Source organism: Dipodomys merriami, unplaced genomic scaffold, assembly GCF_024711535.1.
Source record: "Dipodomys merriami isolate MVZ:Mamm:240054 unplaced genomic scaffold, mDipMer1.0.p SCAF_416, whole genome shotgun sequence".
NCBI classification, from domain to species: Eukaryota; Metazoa; Chordata; class Mammalia; order Rodentia; family Heteromyidae; genus Dipodomys; species Dipodomys merriami.
The window spans coordinates 218,178-240,563 of NW_027205782.1; the positions used below are offsets into that span (position 1 = coordinate 218,178).

Consider the following 22,386-nt stretch of genomic DNA (forward strand, 5'->3'; position numbering starts at 1 on the left):
CATCACATTTTATAGACTAGTTACTCACTTCCTTATTGGTTGACATGGGGGGGGGTCCTTCCAAGTTTAGAAAAACTGTTGCAACAAATATCTCCGGGTCCATCTCTCTGTTTACAATAACCTTCTAGAAATGGAAGCCCTTGATCCAAATCCAGGATATTGTGAATTCCAATTCATACAGCTAACTTATACCCTAAAACAGTTGTGTCAATTTACAAGGCAGAAAATGCTTTTTTTTTTTTTTTATTGTGAAAATACCGTACAGAGGGGTTACAATTACATGGGCAAGGTAATGAGTACATTTCTTTTTTTTCCCTAGCACAACTATGTTTATTTATGACTACATTTCTTATCAAGCATTGTTGCCTCCTTTGTTTCCCCTTCCCATCCCCTGTCCCCACCGCCAAAGTTGTGAAGTTCGGTTTTTGACATAATGTCTTGTACATCTCATTGTTGCAATGGGTCCAACTGTATCCCTATTTAAACAATGTTTTTGCCCTTCCCCTCCCCAAATTATACCAACATCAAATACAGTGAGATCAGGGGTTACACCGTGGGGGAGGGACATACAAAGCAACAAAGAAATCATCTTACAAATACGTTAGAAACAATCACAAGAAAAAACATTTGAATCCTTATCTTGGGGTTCATTTTACCTAACATCAACTTATCTGACTGTTTCTGCTTGTCTCAGACATATACTAGTAATTGCAAATAAGGGAAACCATGGGACCTATGTTTCTTTGGGCCTGGCTTACTTCACTTAATATAATTTTTTCCAAGTCTTTCCATTCCCTAACAAATGGAGCAATGTCATTCTTTCTGATGGAGGCATAGAATTCCATTGTGCACATATACCACATTTTCTTGATCATTCATCTACTGAAGGGCATCTAGGTTGCTTCCTTATCTTACCTATGGTAAATAATGCTGCGATAAATATAGTTGTGCTGGTAGCTTTAGTATGGTCTGGTTTGTGATCATCTGGGTAAATGCCCAAAAAATGGGATTGCTGGGTCATAGGGGAGCTCTAAGGTGGAGTCTTTTGAGGAACCTCCATACTACTTTCCAAAGTGGTTGAACAAGTTTACACTCCCACCAACAATGCAGTAAGGTTCCTTTCTGTCCACATCCCCTCCAGCATCCGTTGTTATTAGAGTTCTTGATTATAGCCACTCTAACTGGGGTGAGGTGGTATCTCAATGTTGTTTTGATTTGCATTTCTTTTATGGCTAGGGATGTTGAACATTTCTTCATGTGTCTATTGGCCATCCTTCTTTCCTCTTCAGAGAAGTTTCGCTTTAAGTCTTTAGCTCACTTATTTATTGGGTAGTTGTTGGGGGATTTAATATTTTGAGTTCCAAGTATATTTTAGATATGAGACCCTTGTCCATTGTATGGCTAGTGAAGATCTTCTCCCAATCCATGGGCTTTCTATTGATCTTGCCATGCAGAAGCTCTGCAACTTCATGCAATCCCATTTGTCCAACCTTTCTTTGATTTGTTGTGTTTCTGGATCTCTGTTAAAATTTCGGCCTGTGCCAAGGAGACCTAGGGTTTCTCCTATTCCATCCTGTAATTTTTTCAGAATGTTTGCTTTGACTCCAAGGTCTTTTATCCATTTGGAGTTGATTCTGGTACAGGGTAATATATAAGGATCTAGCTTTAGTTTTCTACAAGTGATTAACCAATTTTGCCAATACCATTTACTGAAGAGGCTGTCTTTCTTCCATTCTATTTTTTAGCTCCCTTATCGAAGCTTAGATGGCTATAGGTCTGTTGGTTCATTTCTGGGTTTTCAATTCTATTCCATTGGTCCTGAGGTCTCCTCTAGTGACAGTACCAAGCTGTTTTGATTACTATGGCCTTGTAGTAGAGTTTGAAATTTGGTATTGATATTCCTCCAGCACTGTTCTTTCTGTTAAGGATCATTTTTGCTATTTGGGGCCTTTTATTGTTCCATAAAAATTTTTGGATTGCCTCTTCTATTTCCTTGAAGAATGAGGCTGGAATATTAATAGATATTACATTGAATTTGTAGATAGCCTTGGGAAGTATTGCCATTTTCACGATGTTGATCCTTCTAATCCAGGAGTACGGGAGGTTTTGCCACTTTCTAAGTTCTGTTTTAATTTCCTTTTTCAGGTTTTTAAAGTAGAAAATGCTATTTCTTTTGCATACCAAATAATTTATCCTGCTAACATGGTAGCACACTTTAGTCTCATTTTTTTAAAAAAACTTTGTAAAGTTTTAGCTTCTAACTTGCTAATTTTGGTTTCTAGTAATATCCATTCTTAGTTCATTATCTCTATGAATTTTTAACTGCAGCTATCATTTTTATTGCTCTCTTTTGGGTAAAGAACATTACCACAGTGGCCCTCGAATCCCACAAAAGATTAGAAAGAAATTTCACAGGTCTCACAGTGCTCCTTAGGTAATCTCCTTCTGTTTCTTGACCATCCCTATAGATAATAATGGAGTTCTCAATTTACTGAGTCCCTGTTTAAGTCAAAAGAACTTTGTTCAGAAGTGTGATGTGCACAGAATAATTCACATGCCCAACTCTGATCTAATTTTGTTAAAAATGTGAGTTATAGCTCTCTGTTCCTGTCCCTGCCCTATAGACTTATCTATCTAGTTCCTATCTCTGTGGGCCCTTACATTAACTCATGTTCCCAGGGCACTCTCCCACTTCAGGCCTTTTTGCAGATAGATATGTTGCCTTGAGCAGGTATTGGGAGGAAGTTAGTTCTGGCCTTGGAGCAAGGGTGCTGAGCCAGTTATGCCAAGAGATGTTTCCTAAATGGTATTTAATATAACCTCCCTAATATTAATGAGGAATAAAAACATACTGCTTAGATATAATTATCCAGTGGCTAAGACTGTGACTGGGTAGTAGAGTGCAAACCTACCATGTGTTAGGTCCTGTGTTTGATCTCTAGAACCATAAAACAAGCATGCAAGAAAACACATAAGCAAAAAAAATTATAGATCTAAAGTAAATATATGTCTTTTTCCAATGTAAAAATACATTAATTTTAAGGGGCGAAGGGTCTGGCACAACTTGAAATAAACCAGAAAACATCTTTATATTAATCAATCTTCTCGTATACTTCAAATTTGTACTTAATGCCCTTTTCCTCCTGGACCTCAGAGAGCACACCTGGGTATCTGTAAAAGAAAAGGACGTGTGCTTTAAGTAGCATCCACTGAAAGCAGAGCTCCCCTGACTTCTCACCCAACAGGCGTCCACAGTATGTGAGTCAATCAGTTTTCCCTTTTTCTTCCAAATGGTAACTCAGCCACTGTTGAAGTGACTATCAGGCTAAGATACAACATAGACAAATGGTAAGACAAAATAGCAAATTACATGATTATAAAATGAAGTGCAATTTCTTATCCTGATTCCTAATTCTTTTCTAAAAACAGTTTGTCTTGTATCTATTCTATCTCCAACCTAACATGAAATTTCCTAAGCATATTTTGCAAGTGTTCCAAATTGGTACCATATTTCATATGTTAAACAAAGGAAAAATGAAATATCATCTATGGCTGTTTAGAATCCATGCAGGATATGGATTCTGTTTCCTGGATGCCACACATGGTTCTAACTCCCTATCTACCTGATCTTTGCTACCCTCGGGTATCTGCTCCTTCCAGCTTCCCATTCAAAAGAAGTTCTCTGTTCAATACTGCCCTAACCCCTGGGCTCCAAACCTGTACTCCTGTCACTCAAACCTTGTTACTTCACTCAGTGTGTGTTGGTGGGGGTTAGAGGCAGCTGCTGCCTCTAACTCATGCTCTAACTCTAGCTCATGCCTGCCACTGGCTGGTATCCTCATAAAAAAATCTGGCATTGCGCCTGGCATGAAAAATGCTCCAACAGTATTACAGGTTTTTGTCCCTTTAACTACTTTCGAAACTTATGGTAGGCAAAAGACACAAAAAAATTAATTTCTTGTGATATACATTATTAAATAATGTCAGACATTAATTTCTTCAGTGACTAATTACAGAGATTATTGTGATAAAAAGAAAGACAGAAAGTAACAAACAGCCTAACAATGTATAAGGAGAACACAATGGTATTTTGTCTGTAGTAATTTATATCTCAGACTAACAAACCATGTTTCTATTTGCCAACCATTTCTAATCTATTGCTGTTCCACTGTTTAAGTAGTAGTAGAGCTGTTTTTATTAAAGAAAATAAAAAGCCAGGCCTATTTTAAAACCATAATTTTAGTTTCTTTGGAGTGAGTCATGAAAAGTAGCATTTACATATTTTTTGCATGTGCACAATTCTCAAGAGTGTCAAGACTGTCAGTTAATAAGACAAAAGCAAAGTACCAAGACGTTCCTTTCACAATTAAGAATAACAACTTAGAAATAACTATCCTGCTGGCTGAATATGATCGGTAGCCATGGTAATTAATATTAATCTCCTCTGTGAAGAGGAGGATTTAATTCTTCTTCACTTTCACTTCTTCCTCTACTACTCATACATTTGTTTTAATAATGGTCAAACTTACCGCTTAACCATAATTGAAAACTTCCAAAGAATAAACTCTGTCTAAGATGCACACTTGGATTCAGAACTCAAATCTGGTGATAGAATTTGGGAACATCACCTATTTGTTATGAACTACCCACATAAGGACTCCTTTCTAGAAACTTGAAGCATCAAGAAAGGCAATGGTAATAAATAAACACCAGATCTGAACTGACAAAGGACCATAGCTCAGAGATAGAAGGTCAAAGAGGCAAACAGAATTCTTGAAAACAGGGGCTAGGAAGGTGGCTCAGTGGTAGAGCGCTTGCCTTGCATGCATGAGGCCCTGGGTTCGATTCCGCAGCACAACATAAGCAAAAAGAAAAAAGCCAGAAGTGACGCTGTGGCTCAAGTGGTAGTGCTAGCCTTGAGCGGAAGAGCTGAGGGACAGCGCCCAGGCCCAAAGTTCAGGCCCCACGACTGGAACCCCCCCAAAAAAACCCAATTATTGAAAACAGTTATCCAATAAATAACACACACAGACACACAACACACCCTGCAAACAAGACGAAATAAAAGATTTTAAGACATAGGCTCCAGAGGAAACATTTAAAAGGAGTGTAGACAAATATGGAACATCCTAGAGAGTTGGAAGTGGTGAAGTCTGAAGAGGAACATTAAGATCTACTTCCAGCTATCTGTCTGTTAAGGGGCATCCGTCCTAGCTGTGGAGCCAATTACTGTCTCAGTTACAGTTTAGGATGTTGTTTGTCCTCCATGGGTTCATGTGCTGGAGGCTTCTCTAGGGCAATCAGGAAGTGGTTTTGAGCCTTTAAAATGTGAGGCCTAAGAAGAAGTACTTAGGTAAATTGGAAGTGTGCCCATGGGACTCTCGTCTCTCTCTGGCTTCCTCTTTGGAGATATAATCTCTCCCCATTCATGCTCCTATCACTGTGATCTCAGTTTTCTTGAGGTCCTCTAACTGGTGCTGAGATGCCATTGGTATGATTTTAAACCTCCAGAACTGGGAGCCAAATACATCTTTTTACTAAAGTTAGCCTGCCTCAGGCATTACAGCAATAATCAAGGAGACAGCTTCTTTGGTATTCATCTGTTTTTGACTAGATAGTTACAGGAAGGCTGGTAACTACAAGAAAAAGCGTATTTTTCCTTAAACAAGAACCTGCTGATATATATTTGGGCCTGTTAGTTTGGTTGGGGATTCATGTGAGACTGAGATAGAAAGATTTCTTCCAAGATGGATGATTGAGAACAGAACCTCATAGGACAGACTGGTATGGTACCATTGAAAGAATACTTAAGAGGAGGTAAACATGTTTGACAGGAAATGTACTCATTACCTTACTTATGTAACTGTAACCCCTCTGTACAACACAACACCTTACAATAAAATAAAATTAAAACCCCAATTACCCACTCCCTCCACCAAAGAAAAATACTTGCAGAAGCAATGATCTATGGAGTTTAAAAAAAAGGCAGACACAGAGTAAAACCATCTCACTTTGTTAATATTAACTTCTGTTTTCAGGTTTTAATCATTTGTGGCTTCATCTACTTTCTAAATTTATCTTTTTTTAAACCTCACCATACTTCTCACTTTCATTTTTATTTCATTATATTAGTACTAATTTTTTTCCCTCTTCTAAGCCAAGAAGTAGAGTTAATAAAAGATACTATATTTGAACTGAAGCCTGGATCACCACAAAAGGATACTGATAGAGATAATGGGAGTCTAAACTAAGGAGGTGGTATGGAGGGGGAAAAAGAGGAAATGGAAAATGATCAAAGGTTGTTTCAGGACAATAGGGAGCAATGACAAGTTTTCTAATATATTGAGGACTGGAGAGAAAGTCTCCAAATGGAGCAGTGTTACAGTCTTTTGGAGCTTTCCTTTTTTTCTCTATTTAATGAAGCCTGACCTACTCCATGTTTGCCCTTTGGAATTCCCTCCACTCCATGTTAAGGAGGTTGCCCTACTGGTAATATACATTGAAATCACAGAAAACTACAAGTATTGCAATGGAAGAGAGATTTTTTTCATTGTCTTTCAGTCTTGTTGAGAATGTCTGCTTCTGAGCAAGGGTTTTGTTCCTATCTCAATCTACTCAACATTAAACTTTTCTAAGACACTTGAAGAAATACTACCAAACCTTCATAAGCTGTGCCAAGAAAGAGAAGAGGAGGGTGTCTCTTACTCATTCTCAAGGTCAGTTTTTTTCCTAATACCAAAATCAGGTACCGACATTAAAAGACACATGAACAAATAAACCTCTGTAGATTCAGCATTGCTTTGAGATGTAAATGTGAAAATCCTTAACAAAATACTAGCAAACTGAATTGAGCAACATTAAAAAAAGGTTATAAGAATGACCAAGTTGAATTTGTACCATAATGTAAGATTAAGTTAACATAAAAACTAAGTAGTATTTCATATTAATGGTATATTAAAGCACTTGTTAATAGACAAAAAAAAATCACACAATCATCTCAGTAGATTCAGAAAAGCAAATGACAAAAATCTAACATTCCTCTGTGATAAAAAATACTCAATGAACTAGAGAAGGGCTCTTCTCTGCTTCAGGGTGATACGGGCATGTGTGACAATCCCACATGTAACATGCTGAATGCTTCTACCTAAGATCAAGGAAACAGTGTTTAAGCATGTTTGCTCTACTCACCTTCTAGGAAATATTGTATAAGATTTGAGCCAAGGTAATTTGGCATGAAAAATTAAAAAAGAAAATTCAGATCTGAAAAAGAACTAGGTTATTTCTATTTGCTGCCAACAATTATAATATATATAGAAAGTCCTAAGCAATCTCACAACTAATGAATTCAGTGAAGTTGCAGGATATCAGTTCAATAAGCAAAACACCACTTGTATTTCTATAAACAGGTCGTGAAGTATGAGAATAAAATTAAGAAAAAAGACCACTTATAATAGCATCAATAGAATACTCAAGAAATTTAATGAATTAATAATATAAGACATTCACTAAAAGCTATAAGACATTACTGAAAGAAATTAAAGGATCTAAGTAAGCAGAAAGCTGTCATATGCTAAAAGCTTAGAAAACAATACGGCTAAGATGAGAATACTCCTCAGAGTGATTTTCATACACACAGTATTTATCAGTATCTACCAGTTTGCTTCCTGACAAACAAAAACACTAGTCATAAAATTCATATGGAGATGTAAGGGACCTAGAATAGCAAAGCAAAATAAAACAAAATTGGAAGACATATACATATATTCCTGATTATCAAGTTTGTGGTATGGCATTGGCATAAAGACACAGATTGGGTTCAGTGGAAGATAACTGAGTTCAGAAACCTCTCTCACATTTATAACTACTTGAGATTGTTATGATGGCTGCAGAACCTGGCAAATACATAACAAGTTACATACTTTCAATAGTGAATGTTACCATGTGTGAATGCTGTTAACATTTTCTTTCCTATAAGAGTCAGAATGTTATTTATCAAGGATCCTGAAGGGTCATAGCTTTGCAGAGTTCCAGGTGGGAACAGTAAGATTTGGAAAAGTACTGAAATGAAAGAGATTCACACAGTAACTCATTCTCTCTCCCTTCCTTCCTGAGCCTGGCAGCTGTCCTTGAGCTTTTGTGCTCAAGGCTAGTGCTCTACAACTTTAGCCACAACTCCACTTCCCCTTTTTGGTGGTTAATTGGAGGTAAGAGTTTTAGGCTGGCTTTGAGCCAGAATCCTCAAATCTCAGCTTCCTGAGTAGCTAGGATTACTAGTGTCCCTCAGTAGTTCATTCTTGTGGGTGATAGCCAAGAGAAAAAAGTGAAGAAGAGCTGAGATCTATATTTACCTACTGTGAGAATCAGTAATAACGAAGTTTTTTTTTAACATAACATATATGAAATCATCAAATGTAGTTTTTCTGTGTAATCACCTTTGGAGCCTAAGCCGAAGTCTGTATTTCAGCTGTTTAGTTTTTACAATTTTCAATTTTTCTTTAGAATAAGGAGCCCAAGAAAGCTGAGGTCCTAGTAGCTTGTGCCTATAATCCTAACTACTTAAAAAAAGGATCTTGGTCTTAATATTCCTTTGGGTATTTAAAAAACAAATGTACACTCACAGAATAATTGCTAGACAAAATAGAATATTTAGAAGAATGTGTTAAAAGCAGGTCTAAAAGTACTGATGAAACATTTTTCTTTTATTCTCTCTATACTCAATAGCTGAATGATGCTTGTAAACTGAAATACTATTTTAAATCAGGTGGTCTCATGTTAGTGTCACAAATGTAATTTCTTCTCTCTATCTCCACCTACTGCTACCACATTAATCAAAATCGGCTAATCTTTGACTTGAACCACTTCAACTAAAGGTTGCTGCTTCACTCTTGCCTCCTCTGGTCCACTCCATATAAAGCATGTATAGCTATCACAGCTGTCACAGCTGTCTAAAAATGCAGCAGGTCTGATCCCATTAGCCTTCTTCTTCTTCCCAATGCCTGTAGTATTCTTCAGGTTCAGGTATTTCTGTCTTAGTCTCTGAACTGTTTCTGGTTCCTGGTATATTTCTCCTGCTTCTGCATGGCTGGTTTCTTTCATTTTGTTCTTATCTTACTTGTTACCTGTCTGAGAGGACTTCTCAGGCCACAGCATGTACTACCTCAGAGCACCTTGATTCTATATGCAGTACTTCTTTTCATCACTGTCATTTGTTACCCTCTCTACTACTATAAGGAATATAATCTCCAGTTGACAGCAATATCGGCAAGCCAAGTCATTACTAATGTCTTCAGTGCCTAGAACAATCTGACTTTCCTAGAATGGACTAATAATAGCTCTTCCATTTGACAAAAATCATTAAAACCTGAACCCTTCCAAATTCATGCAGCCACTATGGGAATCAGTATGGAGGTTCTTCAAAAAAACTACAAACAGAGGTATTATATAATCTGACTGTTTCACTCCTTGGCATATACTTCAAGGAATGTAAGTAAGCATATAAAAATAGACACCTGTACCCATGTTTCTAGTGGACTACTTACAACACCTGAATTATGGAATCAGCCTAGGTGGCCATCAACTGAAAAATGGGTAATAAAATAGAAATGTGGTATAGATACACAACAGAGTATTACTCAGCCAAAGAAGGATGAAATTATGTTGTTTATAGGAAGATGGATGCAACTAGAGATCACTACATTAAATAAAATAAGCCAGACTAAAAAAGACAAACATTGTATGTTCTCTCTTATGTAGAATCCAGACCTAAACAAACATAAAAAGAACGAAGAGATTGTTTTGAAGTAGAAACAGCTGAAGGGCAAAAAGGAAGGTTATGTGGGGTTGGGGCAGGGTGTGAATATAATCAAGGTACTTCATATATATATATATATATATATGAAAATAAAATAATTAAGCCTATTAGAAATTACTTAAAAAGTGGAAGAGATAAGGAAGAGTAATAAATAACAGAAGGGGTGAATCTAATCTAAGTCCATTATATAGAAATGTCACAAATGAATTCCTTTGTATAATTAATATATGTTACTAAGACAGAGGTAAAACAAAATATCCAATCATTTCCAAGTTTGCTGAAATTGATTTCCCAAATTACTATAGTATCTATTTATGTTGCTATTAATCTGTCTGTGTATCTATCTGATACATGGTTATCCCAAATTCAATCTAGGAGAAAAAAAAAATCAACTCTTTTCTGTAATCCTTAAGAGGGCAATGCAAACATACTTTAGACTAGTTAACCACTCTCTACTTACTCTGGAAGAAGTTTATATTTTTCCAAATCAATTTCTGGGAAAAATGTGTCACTTTCAAATTCCTGCATGATCCGTGTCACAAATAGTTTATGATGGCCTGGCTGATTCATGGCTTCCTTTAAAACAAAGGGAAATATACATTTTCTTAATCTGTGTCAAAAGAGAAACTCTAAGACTTTCATTTTAATTAGTTAAGTTTATATCAGGTAGTAAAGCTAGTAAGCTTATAAGCTGGTGTGCTTACAAGAATTCCTTTTTAGGTAGGGACTGGTAGCTCATGCCTGTAATCCTAGCTACCTAGGATGCTGAGATCTGAAGCCTTCTGTTCAAAGCTAGCTGGGGCAGGAAAGACTACAAGACTCTTGTTTTGTTTTTTTTTGGGTCCGGTCGTGGGGCCTGAACTCTGGGCCTGGGCGCTGTCCCTCAGCTCTTCAGCTCAAGGCTAGCGCTCTACCACTTGAGCCACAGCACCACTTCCGGCTTTTTTCTTATGTGGTGCTGAGGAATTGAACCCAGGGCCTCAGGCATGCAAGGCAAGTGCTCTACCACTGAGCCACCTTCCCAGCCCAAGACTACAAGACTCTTATCTCTAACTAATCACCAAAAAGCCACAGTGGAGCTGTGGTTCAAATAGTAGAACAATGGCCTTGAGAACAAAAGCTCAGGGACAGTGCCTAGGCTCTGAGTTCAAGCCCCAAGAAGGGCACAAAAAGCAAAACAAAACAAAGCAAAAAAACCTCTTTTTTAATTTAATCATTCAGTTTGGTGTTTTCCTTTGGCTGCTGTTTTAAGAATTAACCCCAAAGCTGGGCACTGGTAGCTTATACCCGTAATCCTAGCTACTCAGGAGACTGAGATCTGAGGATACTTGTTTGAAGCCAGCCCAGATAAGTCCATGAGACTCTTATCTCCAATTAGCCACTAGAAAACTAGAGGTGGCCTTGTGGCTCAAAGTCTCAAAGTGGTAAAGCACTGCTAGACTTGAGCAAAAGAGCTCAGGGACAGGGCTCAGGCCCTGAGTTCAAGCCCTATAAACAACTGAAAAAAAAAAAAAAAAAGAATTAAACCCAAAGGAAAATTTACATATACATTACTGGACAATATAATACAATTTTATGAGATCTTTCTTATTAGAAATGCTTCTATAACAATTGTTAACAATTGTTCTTAGTCTTTTTTGTTGATAATTTTTCTGCTGCATATAGTATTATTAATTTTTTTTTTTTGGGTTAGTCATGGGGCTTGAACTCTGGGCCAGGGCACTGTTCCTGAGCTCTTCAGCTCAAGTTGAATACTCTATCCTTTGAGTCACAGTGCCACTTCCTTATTGATAATTTTTATAGAAAAAAAAAGCTGGTTTGGAACAAATACTTTAAAATTTTAATAGAAAGGATGACTCCAAATTGCCCATTCAGTTCGGTACTGGTAGTTCACACCTGTAATCCTAGCTACTCACAGGTTGAGAGCTAAGGATTGCAGTTTGAAATCAGACTGGAAGTAAAGTCCATGAGACCCTTATCTCTAGTCAACCATAAAAAAGCTCAAAGTGAAGCTGTGGCTCAAGTGGTAGAGTATGAGCAAAAGAGTTAAGAGATAGTGCTCAGGCCCTGAGTTCAAGCCCAAGTACCAGCATCAAACAAAAAAACGAAAGAACAAAATCAAACTGTAGATCCAAGAAAGCAGTAATAATTTTTGTTCCTCAAACATACATAAGGAACAGGAAAAAAATTCATATACATACATACATATATGAAATTCCAGGTCTGTGTTATCACTAAAATTCCTAAAAAGGGCACAGAACAAACTTTCAACTTCCATTTTTGATATTTCCAGTTATATTAAATCCTTTAGTATCTTTGCTACAACTAAATATTCTACTAATTTTTATTGTTGCCCAACTAGAAAGACTTACAGTACTTACCACAGTTCCATCCGAAGTTGTATAAAATTAACCAAGTTTTTCATAGAGGTCTATATACTAAGTATTTTAAGCTTCGAAGGCCAGAGGGTTTCATCTATTTAGGCAAAAGCAGTCACAGACAACAGACAACACTAGACAGACAGGCACGGCTATGTGGCAATGAAGCTTTATTTATGTGGTCTATCGAAAGATCAGCCTGAATGATCTACCATCTATTAATGATGGAAGCTAGGTGAATAATGAAGAACTGCAGGTTTTATTTCCTTACCATAAATCAAATTATACAAATGCATTGAAGTACTTATAGAATTTACTTATTTATATAGTTTTATAAAATATAAAGAGAGTTAAGTCACTGTTTTATAGACAACATAAAATTGTGGTGAAAGATGTTTACTCTCCTATGAACTGTCTTAAAAACAAAAGTAGAAAAGAAATAACATCTGTAACCTAGCTGTCTGTATGGCATATCTACATCACATGTATTAAGTACTTAGAGATACAGAAATAAATACTTGCTTTTATTAGAGAACATAAGGGTCCATTTTGCTGAGGGTAGGTCATAAAATGGAAGGGGATGCTGTCTAAGAAGTGCAGATTTTTAGAGTCAGGATTTGTGAAGAGGATTGATTCTTGGCATAGATTGGGCTTTCAACAATCTTCAGAGGCCATGTTTTGGGTGCTTGGTCCCCAGTCTATGCTGCTACTGGGAGGAGGTGGAACCTCAAGAGGGTGGAGCCCAGTAGTTAGGAAGTTAGGCCATTGGGACAATGAAGGGGATATTAGGACAATAGTCTGTCTCTTCAAACTTTTTTACTTCTCTGCTGCCATGACATGAGCAGTTTCCTTTTGTGTGCTCCTACCACAATGTTTACATACTTTATAGTATTCAAATCATTCATTTTCAGATGAATATGGTATTGAATCATTTAAAATGTGAGTTTCTCAACAAAACAAATAACTAGTTTTCTTGAAGACACTCATATTTGGATGAAAAAAATCAAATAAAATAAATGGGGAGGGGCTGGGAAGGTGGCTCAGTGGTAGAGTGCTTGCCTTGCATGCATGAGGCCCTGGGTTCGATTCCTCAGCACCACATAAGCAGAAAAAGCTGGAAGTGGGGCTGAGGCTCAAGTGGTAGAGTGCTAGCCTTGAGCTGAAGAGCTCAGGGGCAGTGCCCAGGCCCAGAGTTCAAGCCCCATGACTGACCCCCCACCCCCCAAAAAAAATAAATAAATGGAGAAAATAAGGTTATAAAAATGTAAGAAATTGAGAAGGAGCCTAGAATTGTTCTTTCTCAAATAAATTTAGTGGATATATGTTTCCATAAGCCTAAAAGGGTATGGACTGAATTTCTTTGTGTCCATAAATATTAATCTGGGGCTAGAGGATTAATTCAAGTGATACAGGGGTATGAGGTCATCAGTAACACACACACACACACACACACACACACACACACACACACACACACACAGTATGAGGTCATCAGTAACACACACACACACACACACAGAGTATATTTAAGAATCAAAGAGCTCCTAAAAAATCTAACGTTAGAAGTTATTAAGAAAAATGGAAAAAAAATTCTTTTGTACCCTATTTTTCCTTATGATATGACATCATATCCTGTACCCTCACATTATATGCAAATTGTTGAGGAAAAGCTTTTGTTCTACTTTGAACAAACATACATTGAGTTACCTATCACCTGAGAGCCCTATGCTTTTCTCAGTGAGACGTTTCTCAGAGAAACAAAGAGATAACAGCATATCTAGATAGAACACAGTAAGGTGTGAATGTAATTCTCAGAAAGAATTTTAGGATGGTTTTAACCTGGAAACTTCAGCTAGTGTTTTGAGCTGAAAATAAACTGATATGTGGGAAGATGTTGGTCAAAGGATAAAGATTTCAGTTCTATAGGAAGAGTACATTTAGTGGGTCTATTGTATAACTTGATGGCTATCATCAGTAACAATGTATTGTGCTTGTAAAAATGGCTCAGAATTGATTTTAAGTGTCCTTACTACAAAAAATAAGTGAGGTAGCATACATATTATTTAGCTCAATTTAGCGAAATGTACATGTATTTCAAAACACCTTGTTCATAATATCTGTGCTCTTACTTGCCAGTTAAAAAATAGTTAAGGAGAAGAACTAGACTGAAAAAAGAAAATAACTGGTATAGACTAAAGAAATTCCTTGGCATGGCAGTGTCAAATGACAATTCTAGCACACAAGTTGTTTAGCTTGTAAGTAGTGATAATGTGCTCCTTCTAAGGCTCATGGTTTAAATTTTTAGTTTCAAACAATGGGTTATATCCTATCTTCTCATCTTCTCTTTAAATGGCAAGAGAGCTGAAATAAAGTAGGGGGAACATTTAGTTTATTTATAGATCATTTTACTTACCTTATAAACAGAACTGCCTCCTACTATCCAAACCATGTCTACTTTATTGTTTAATTCTGGTTGCTCAATAAGTTTTAAGGCTTCATCTAAACTTTTGGCCAGAAAATGAGCTCCTTGTGGGGGTTCCCTGAGGGAGCAGGGGGGAAGAAAAAAAAAAAAGAAAAATCACAGGTTTTGAAAAATCTACACATACTAGTATAATAATCTGAATAAGAAGCAGTGATTATAAAACTAGAACCATCATAAATATGAAATTTCAGTAAAAAATACTTAACATCAGTATGGTCTATAAGCAGTATCTAGTATACATTTTGCACACAAAGGAGCCTTATCAACTGAAACACAAAACCTCATGTGGTATCTCATGAGGTTAGAAAAAAATCACAATAGTTGTCCCTGTAATAGGGGGTAAGGATTAACTGGGTAAAACCATGACTGGGCTCCCTGGAGGTTAAGATAATGTTCTGTTCTGAATCTTTGACCAGGGTCTGGCTTACACAGGTATAAACTTGTCAGAACTTAGCAAAAATATTTACTTCAGCAGAAAAACTCAATAAAATAGTAAATTACAGTTAATGATATATATGAAGTATATAGGCAGAAATATACTAATATCTGCAATTTTTAAAGAAATACAAATGTAAACAAAGCCAACTAATGGACAGATGGGTGTGATAAAACTAGCACCACAGAATGGTATTGAGAGAATGTAGGTGGAGGGCATAGAGCTGCTGTTTACATGTCTTTCTGTTTGAAAATTTACATGATAAAATGCTGGAAAGAGCAGGGTTTGATGACTGTAGAAAAGACTGGAGCAATAGTCAAACTGTTAATATGTGGTTACTTTGGGAAAGGACTTTCATGTTTTGAACAAAACCAAAATGGGTGAAGTATTTGAAAATCAGTGTAACAATTAAACCCCAGAAGGGAAGAGGATTTAAAATAATTTCATTGTTTCCAATGACTAGCTCAATGTCTTTCAACCTCCAGAACTCACTCATTTTGGTGAGGAGGTGAGGGGACCTACAGAATCTACGCTCTCATAGTAATTAGATACAGAAGAGACATATTAATTCGCTGTCAAGTTCTCAGCCTAGTGCTTTAAAAGTATTATGTAATTGCCCTTGAGCTGGTAGTTATGACAATGATTAATCAAGAACTAATGGAGATTATTCATTCTCTTAGCAGTAGGCTCCCTCTCTTCTTGGTATCTATTTGACTTTTCTCCACTCTCTGTCATCTTTATGGGAAGGAGACAGGATAGAGCAAAGAATATTCTTTGACTCAGGCTAGAAAAAGAAAATGGAGGTCAGGTTGAAGTTAAAAGCCTGATGTTAGCAGGGAAGCTGCAGGAACTAGTTGGACTAGATTGCTGAAAGAGGATCCAAAGTGGAAGAAACAGGGACCGGGACTTGGGAGAGAACACAGTCTGGTTAACAGTGTAGGATGACAGGGATAGTTGAGGTGATTTTAGGAACTAAGGATGATGAAGTAAGCATTAATGAGAGGAGACAAATGGAAAAAAACCAACAACAAAACTTGACATGAGAAAGTGGAAGAGGTATTCCTGCAGCTGGTGGGTAATAGTTATATGATTTCCCAGAAGGACAAATTATTGGCAAGAATGTCTACGAGAAAGGACAATAATTTTGTGACATAAATAATTCCTTACACTTTGTAGTAACTCTGGAAATGAAAAACAAAGATTAGCCTGGTGCTGGTAGGTAGCCGGGCGCTGGTGGCTCATGCCTGTAATCCTAGCTACTCAGGAGGCTGAGATCTGAGGATCGCGGTTCAAAGCCAGCCCGGGTAGGAAAGACTGTGAGACTCCTATCTCCAATAAACCACCAGAAAACCGGAAGTGGTGCTGTAGCTCAAGTGGTAGAGCGCTCGCCTTGAGCTGAAGAGCTGAGGGACAGCGCCTAGACCCAGAGTTCAAGCCCCACGACTGACAAAAAAAAAACAAAGATGAGATTAACGATTTGTTTCAAATTTAAGTTATAAAAAAGGTGCTGGGGTTCTGTAAGATATTGCTATCTGAGCCAGGTGTGGTAGTTCATATCTATAATCTCAGCTGCTCAGGAGTTGGATACAAGAGGACTGTGGTTTCAAGTCAGCCTTGGACAAAACAAAGAAACCCTACCTGAACAATAAACTAAAAGCAAGGAGGACCAGGAGCATTGCTCAAGTGATAAAGCACTTGCATAGCAAAGAACAAGACTCTGGAAATCAAATCTCAATATTGCCACTAGAAAAATAGTTGATTTTTTAGCAGTTCAGAAATGTTTTACAGGAAATATGCTCAGCAATGCCTAAAAACTGAGGTAATGTTTGAGTTCATCAGCTTGTTCACAGAATACATTCTAAAAAAGAACACGATAAGCAAGGACTGAAACATTCCATATTAGGACTTGTTTCATTGCTAATTTCCTTTCCATCTATATCTATATCTATATCTATATAGCTACAAATATATCTTCAAACTAACTGAGTTTTGATTCCCCAACAAGAAAAGGCTGGTAGGTGGTAGTATACATAATCTGTGTCAACATGTGTGGACATGTTTGGTGTGTTATTTGTGATGGAGAATCTTGTATTCTTCCAGGTAACTCCCAGAGAATTAAATGAGATGTTCCTAGTAGGCTTTCCATTTAATTTAACTACAACTCTGGTTGAGACTCCTTTTTAACTAACAGCTAAATGAGGGGGTATATACCTGTCATCCTAGCTTTGTGGGAACCCTAAAGGCAGATCACAGTCTAGGTTTGTGGCTGGGCAGAAGACCCTATCTCAGTGTAAAAACATAGCAGGAATGGGTTACCCTGAGATTCAGTTTCTTCTACACTGGGGAGAGGTACAAAATCAAGTACCTTTAAAAGGTTGCATAAACAAATATGTAAGTGCTGGTACTTTATGCGAGACTCAGAAGAGCCTGGCATACGCAGGTGCTCAGCATATGCATGCAATTGGCCAGCAGGTAGGGAAACAAGAGAAGGGGCAAGAAAGAAGCCTAATAAATTTTTTTACTGACTGGTATCACTACTACTGTGGCATGCCATATAATAAAGACTTTAAATTTTCTTTTTTAAAAAAAAAAAGCAAAATATACCAATGTTATATGTAAATATATAAGAAGCAACCAAACCCAATTACATATACCACAGGAGGGTCATACAGAAGAAATTAGACTCATCATTTGAAAAGAAATGCTGGTTTAACTGAACATCTCCCCCACTGAGATTCCTTTATGTTTGTTTTAGCTCAAGCTAGCCATAAATAACCTTGAGTAGTATTCAAGAATATGGTATTAAAAAAAAATCCCTGGGAATGGAAATACAGTTTGTGAATCTGGATTCTACCAAGAGAAGGATAATCAAAATATCCTAGCAACCAGGACAAAGAACAGCATGAAGATGGAGGCAGATGACAGGCTGCACATCAACCAGAGGCAATTAGTGCAATGGCCAGGCATTTTCCAGTCTAGTACAGATATGGGAGAAAATCTTCATATGCCTGAAACCCTCAGTGTATGGCTGTATAACGGGTTTAACTTGGCTAGTATATTATTCAAATAGTAATCCAGGTGTTGTTGCCAAGGTATTTGGTAGATGACTTTAATATGGGTGGGTTTCATCAAAATACAAACCACCTCACAAGAAGAGATGAAGCTTCCCCAAAGAAATTTTACTTGTAGAACTGTAGCCCCTGCTGGAGAGTTCTAGTCTGTCCTCCCTGATGCCCACTCTAAAGACTTTTGGTCTTATGGAACTATCCCCTACATCAGTGATAGCAAATTCCTTGCAAAGAAACTACTGTAGACCCATCTTCACTGGGTCTGCTTCTCTAGCTCTCCCTTCCCCAATTACCACAAGCAAGCAGCTCCCTCACATGCTGTATTCTGAATTTTTTTTTTTTTTACTGGATTATTTTGTTAAGGAAGAAATGTTCAGCATCTTGATTCAGTAACTTCTGACCAGATTAAAAAAAAAAAAACACAATAAAATGAAACAAACAAAAAACTCCCTGAGGTTCAGAAAGCTATTATGGTAGGTTAGGACCAGTATGAATAACCAATGAAAAACCTCAGTACATGTCATAAATGAAGTAAATGACATTGAAGCCACTAAGGTCGAATTCAGCTACTGGAGTTGACTTCATGAGCTATCTTGGTATTCCCCCAGCACCCCAAATCCCTAAGGCATTTCCAAACATCAGGAACTATTATTATTGGAGTACCATTGTTAGTTTGAAGGACAAGAAAATTCTTAGCAGAAGTCAAGTAGACACAGATGCTTCCTTCTTCTGAAACTTCCTGAATTATCTCAGTATTTTGAAATGTTTTTAACTTCAGATGCTGGATAAAGAATACATGTATGAAATATACATATATATATATATATGTATATATGTATATTTTCCAGTCCTGTGGCTTGAACTCAGGGCTTGGGCACTGTCCCTGAGCTTCCTTTGCTCAAGGCTAGCACCCTACTACCTGAGCCACAGAGCCACTTCCAGCTTTTTTTGTGTATGTGGTTCTGAGGAATCAAATTCAGGGCTTCATGCATGATAGGCAAGCACTCTACCACTAAGCCACCTTCCCAGCCCCCAAAGTATAATTTTTGTATTATAACTAACTAGGAATAATAGTGGACTCAAAACTCACATCTTATTGAATTGAGAATTGAATCTAGAGAATGATAGCCACTTAATTTTGGTAAATCTTAACACATAGGTATTTTGATATTTGTTGAACTAGAAAAAAAGTTACCTATTATATTGTATAGTTAGTATTTGAGCCCAGACTAATGATTGCAAATAAATGTGCAAAGTATCTAGTACAGTGAAATTTAATTTTAATGTAACTTCAGAATAAGTTGTTGCATGGCATTCGCTGCTTATTCATTTTCTGTAATTACCTTAATGATATTAAACAGCCTGATAGTTACTTTTATACAATTTCATTCTTTCACACTGATCTGAGCCCTAAGAAACAATACAATTTTTTAAATTGTGTGTGGTGAGTTTATGTTATGGTACTTACTTGAGTTCTCTACTAAGAACTATATTAATTCTGTCCTTTAAAGGTCGATTCTTCTCAGGAATGGAGAACCAGGTTTTCCTACCCATAATCACCAGATTCTGTTTACCTATAAAGTTACACAGGGAGAATAAATGCATTTAGGGAATATACATATATTTTCATAGTTACACATGTAGGCAGATATGATTGTTATACTGACATCTAGTGGATAGTCTTTACAAAAACTAAAACAGCTCTACAATTATCACTATCTAAATACGGTAACCATTTTCTTTTTTATCTAACCCAGCGTTTGTTTTTAACTACTTGCAACCACTGCAGTGAAGAAAAAAGATTCAGGGTTGAAGTGCTCAAGTTGAATGTAATCTGTCATTTACTATACAAATCATATTAACACATTTTACTTTCCTTAGCTAAACAATGAAGATAAAAATAATGTAATTCCTTAGAAAGACAAAAAGTCAAATTGCTTTGTGAAATGGCAACTGCTTTGTAAAACTGTTTAAAGATAAAAAAGAATACTTCTTACACTTAGCCATTAAGGGGATTAGAGATGTAGAACAAAGCTTACCTCCTAATAAGTACTATTACAGTTGCTGTTGGATGTAATCATACCATTCATGTTTATGCACTTTATAGATTTATTGTCGTACTTTAGAAAATAGGTCCTGCCTAGACACTGGTGGCTAACGCCTGTAATACTAACTCAGTATGAGGCTGAGATCTGAGGTCATGGTTCCAAGCCAGCCTGGGCAGGAAAGTCTGAGACTCTTAATCTCCTTAAACCCTAAACATTGGGAAGCAGAGCTGTGGCTCAAGTGGTAAGAATGCCAGCCTTGAGCATAAAAGCTAAAGGATAGCGTACAGGCTCTGAGTTCCAGCCCTACAATGGCCATATGAATGAATGAACAAACGAACACGAACACACACACACACACACACACACACACACACACACACGAAGTTTTTAATGCTCTACTTATCTTAACCTTAAAAATACGTTCAGCTGTGCCTCTATACCTTTCAGTATTATACCTCAAGAATAATGCTTCTTATATAAAATGTTTATACATATGATTTCCATTTTTACTTAAATACTTAGAACTCTTAGATATTTTGGTCAAGGTAATATTAACAAGTACCAGACCACACTCAGGATTCTTGGGAGTGGTTTGTATTAAAAAGGCTTCTTGTCATCCCATTTACACCAGTGACCTGAGGGCCAATACAAAGGCATTTTGTCTGTCCTATTAATGTTGTGTAACACCTAGACTATTGGGGATTCATGGTTTATGTTGCCATTCCTCCTCACCACAAACGGATGTATTTCTTAGGTTTTCATCAGAATATCCTTTCATTCATATTCTTTTCTTTGGTTATAGTCCTCTCTCCAATGGCTCAATTTACCTAGTTCTTCCCCTAGGAATGAAATTATCCTGGATGTCAAACATGCAACTGAAAATTGTCTACAATTGCAACCCATTCTCCACTCATTTATTTTCCAGGTCACCTAGACTTGGCCACACTGGTAATCGGAGAGATGCTTGATGACTTCTTCCATTACCTTTCAGTTGTACATATCCAACACTCAATATCACATAACTGTTTTTTAAAAATATGTGCGTGTAAGTGTGTGTGCGCCTGTGCACACACACTGGGCTCTTAGTGTTCTTGTGATTTCACTCAAGGCTGGTGTTCTATTTGAGCCACGCCTCCAGTACTGGCTTTTTGCTGGTTAATTGAGTAAGAGTCTCAAGGATTTATCTTCCTGGGCTGGCTTTAAATCCAACCCTCAGATCTCAACCTCCTGAGTGAGAGGCTAGTATTACAGAGGTGAGCCACCTACATCCAGTAGTTTAAAAGTTTTTACATCCCACTGCCCATGCTCAGGCTTTACCACCTCTTTCAGCAACTATTCCAAAGCACTAACCTCTGCTGGCACTTTGCCCCCAAACGAACAGCACACGTAAAAAGAACGTTAAATCAGGAACTGTGTACGATCACTGACTGGTAGGAGGGGAGGTGGCAGCTTACCATGGCAAATCTCCTTTAAAGTTCACATTACCTTCTACTGTAGAGGTTGTGGTCATTCTTTGGAAATACTTGAATTCATTCCTGCAAGGCAGAAAAACAGCTTACTCAGAATTGTATCCCGCGGGCTCAGGCTGCAACGCCCAGGGTAAACTTTCTACCCAGGGTAAACTTTCTGCCCAGGGTAAACTTTCTGTGTAGTAGATGGTGCTAGCCCAGGGCGGGGATTTTGCTCCAGGTCAGAGCGCTAGGGGGCAAAGGGCCAGCGCAGCCCCAGGATCCTCACGGAAATCAACAGGTTGGCCCGGCGCTGCGGTGGTGGAAGCCAGAACTACCCACGGCCCATCCGGCTTCCAAGTCCCACCGCAGCCCCGGCACGCAGGCCAGCCCGGCGCAGCCCCGCCGTGCCTGGGCCAGCGGCAGCTTGTGCCAGCTCCAGTCGCCCCACCTAGGCCCAGCAGGTACCTGAGCGGGGGCCAGGGGAGGTCCCCATTTTTGCCGATGCCCATGTTCTGGGACACGGCGACGATGCAGTTCAGCGAGCGCCCCATGCCGGCAGCAGCGTTCGACTCGAGCTTTTAGGGAACAAATGATGCACGCCGCGGGTTTGGCGCGAAATTGCGGGCGCCCCGCCCCCTCCGTCCTATTTGTGCAGGCGAGGCCCCGCCTCTTCCCGCCTCGCCGCGCGAACGGGTCGCAGCGTACGCGCACG

General features: G+C 38.0%; 1 protein-coding gene across 1 annotated transcript; it reads right to left on the bottom strand.

Annotated features, from left to right (window-relative positions):
• Window positions 1-223: 223 nt before the first annotated feature.
• LOC138807211 (dihydrofolate reductase) lies at window positions 224-22,382 on the bottom strand. Its single transcript, XM_069992804.1, has 6 exons — window positions 22,140-22,382; window positions 21,709-21,758; window positions 19,644-19,749; window positions 14,603-14,729; window positions 10,272-10,387; window positions 224-3,171 (listed from the first exon to the last, which is right to left on the bottom strand). Exons 1-6 carry the CDS (start codon window positions 22,223-22,225, stop codon window positions 3,093-3,095), a joined length of 564 nt encoding a protein of 187 aa, XP_069848905.1. The 5' UTR covers window positions 22,226-22,382; the 3' UTR covers window positions 224-3,092.
• Window positions 22,383-22,386: the final 4 nt, after the last annotated feature.

Bases quoted from the DNA above. Each gene is read 5' to 3' on its own strand.
- LOC138807211 (XM_069992804.1), bottom strand. From the start codon at position 22,225: ATGGGGCGCTCGCTGAACTGCATCGTCGCCGTGTCCCAGAACATGGGC. The intron at 21,759-22,139 runs GTACCTGCTGGG...TCTGCCTTGCAG, and splicing joins CTCCCCTGGCCCCCGCTCAG to GAATGAATTCAAGTATTTCC. The intron at 3,172-10,271 runs GTAAGTAGAGAG...TTTCTTTTACAG, and splicing joins AAATATAAACTTCTTCCAGA to ATACCCAGGTGTGCTCTCTG.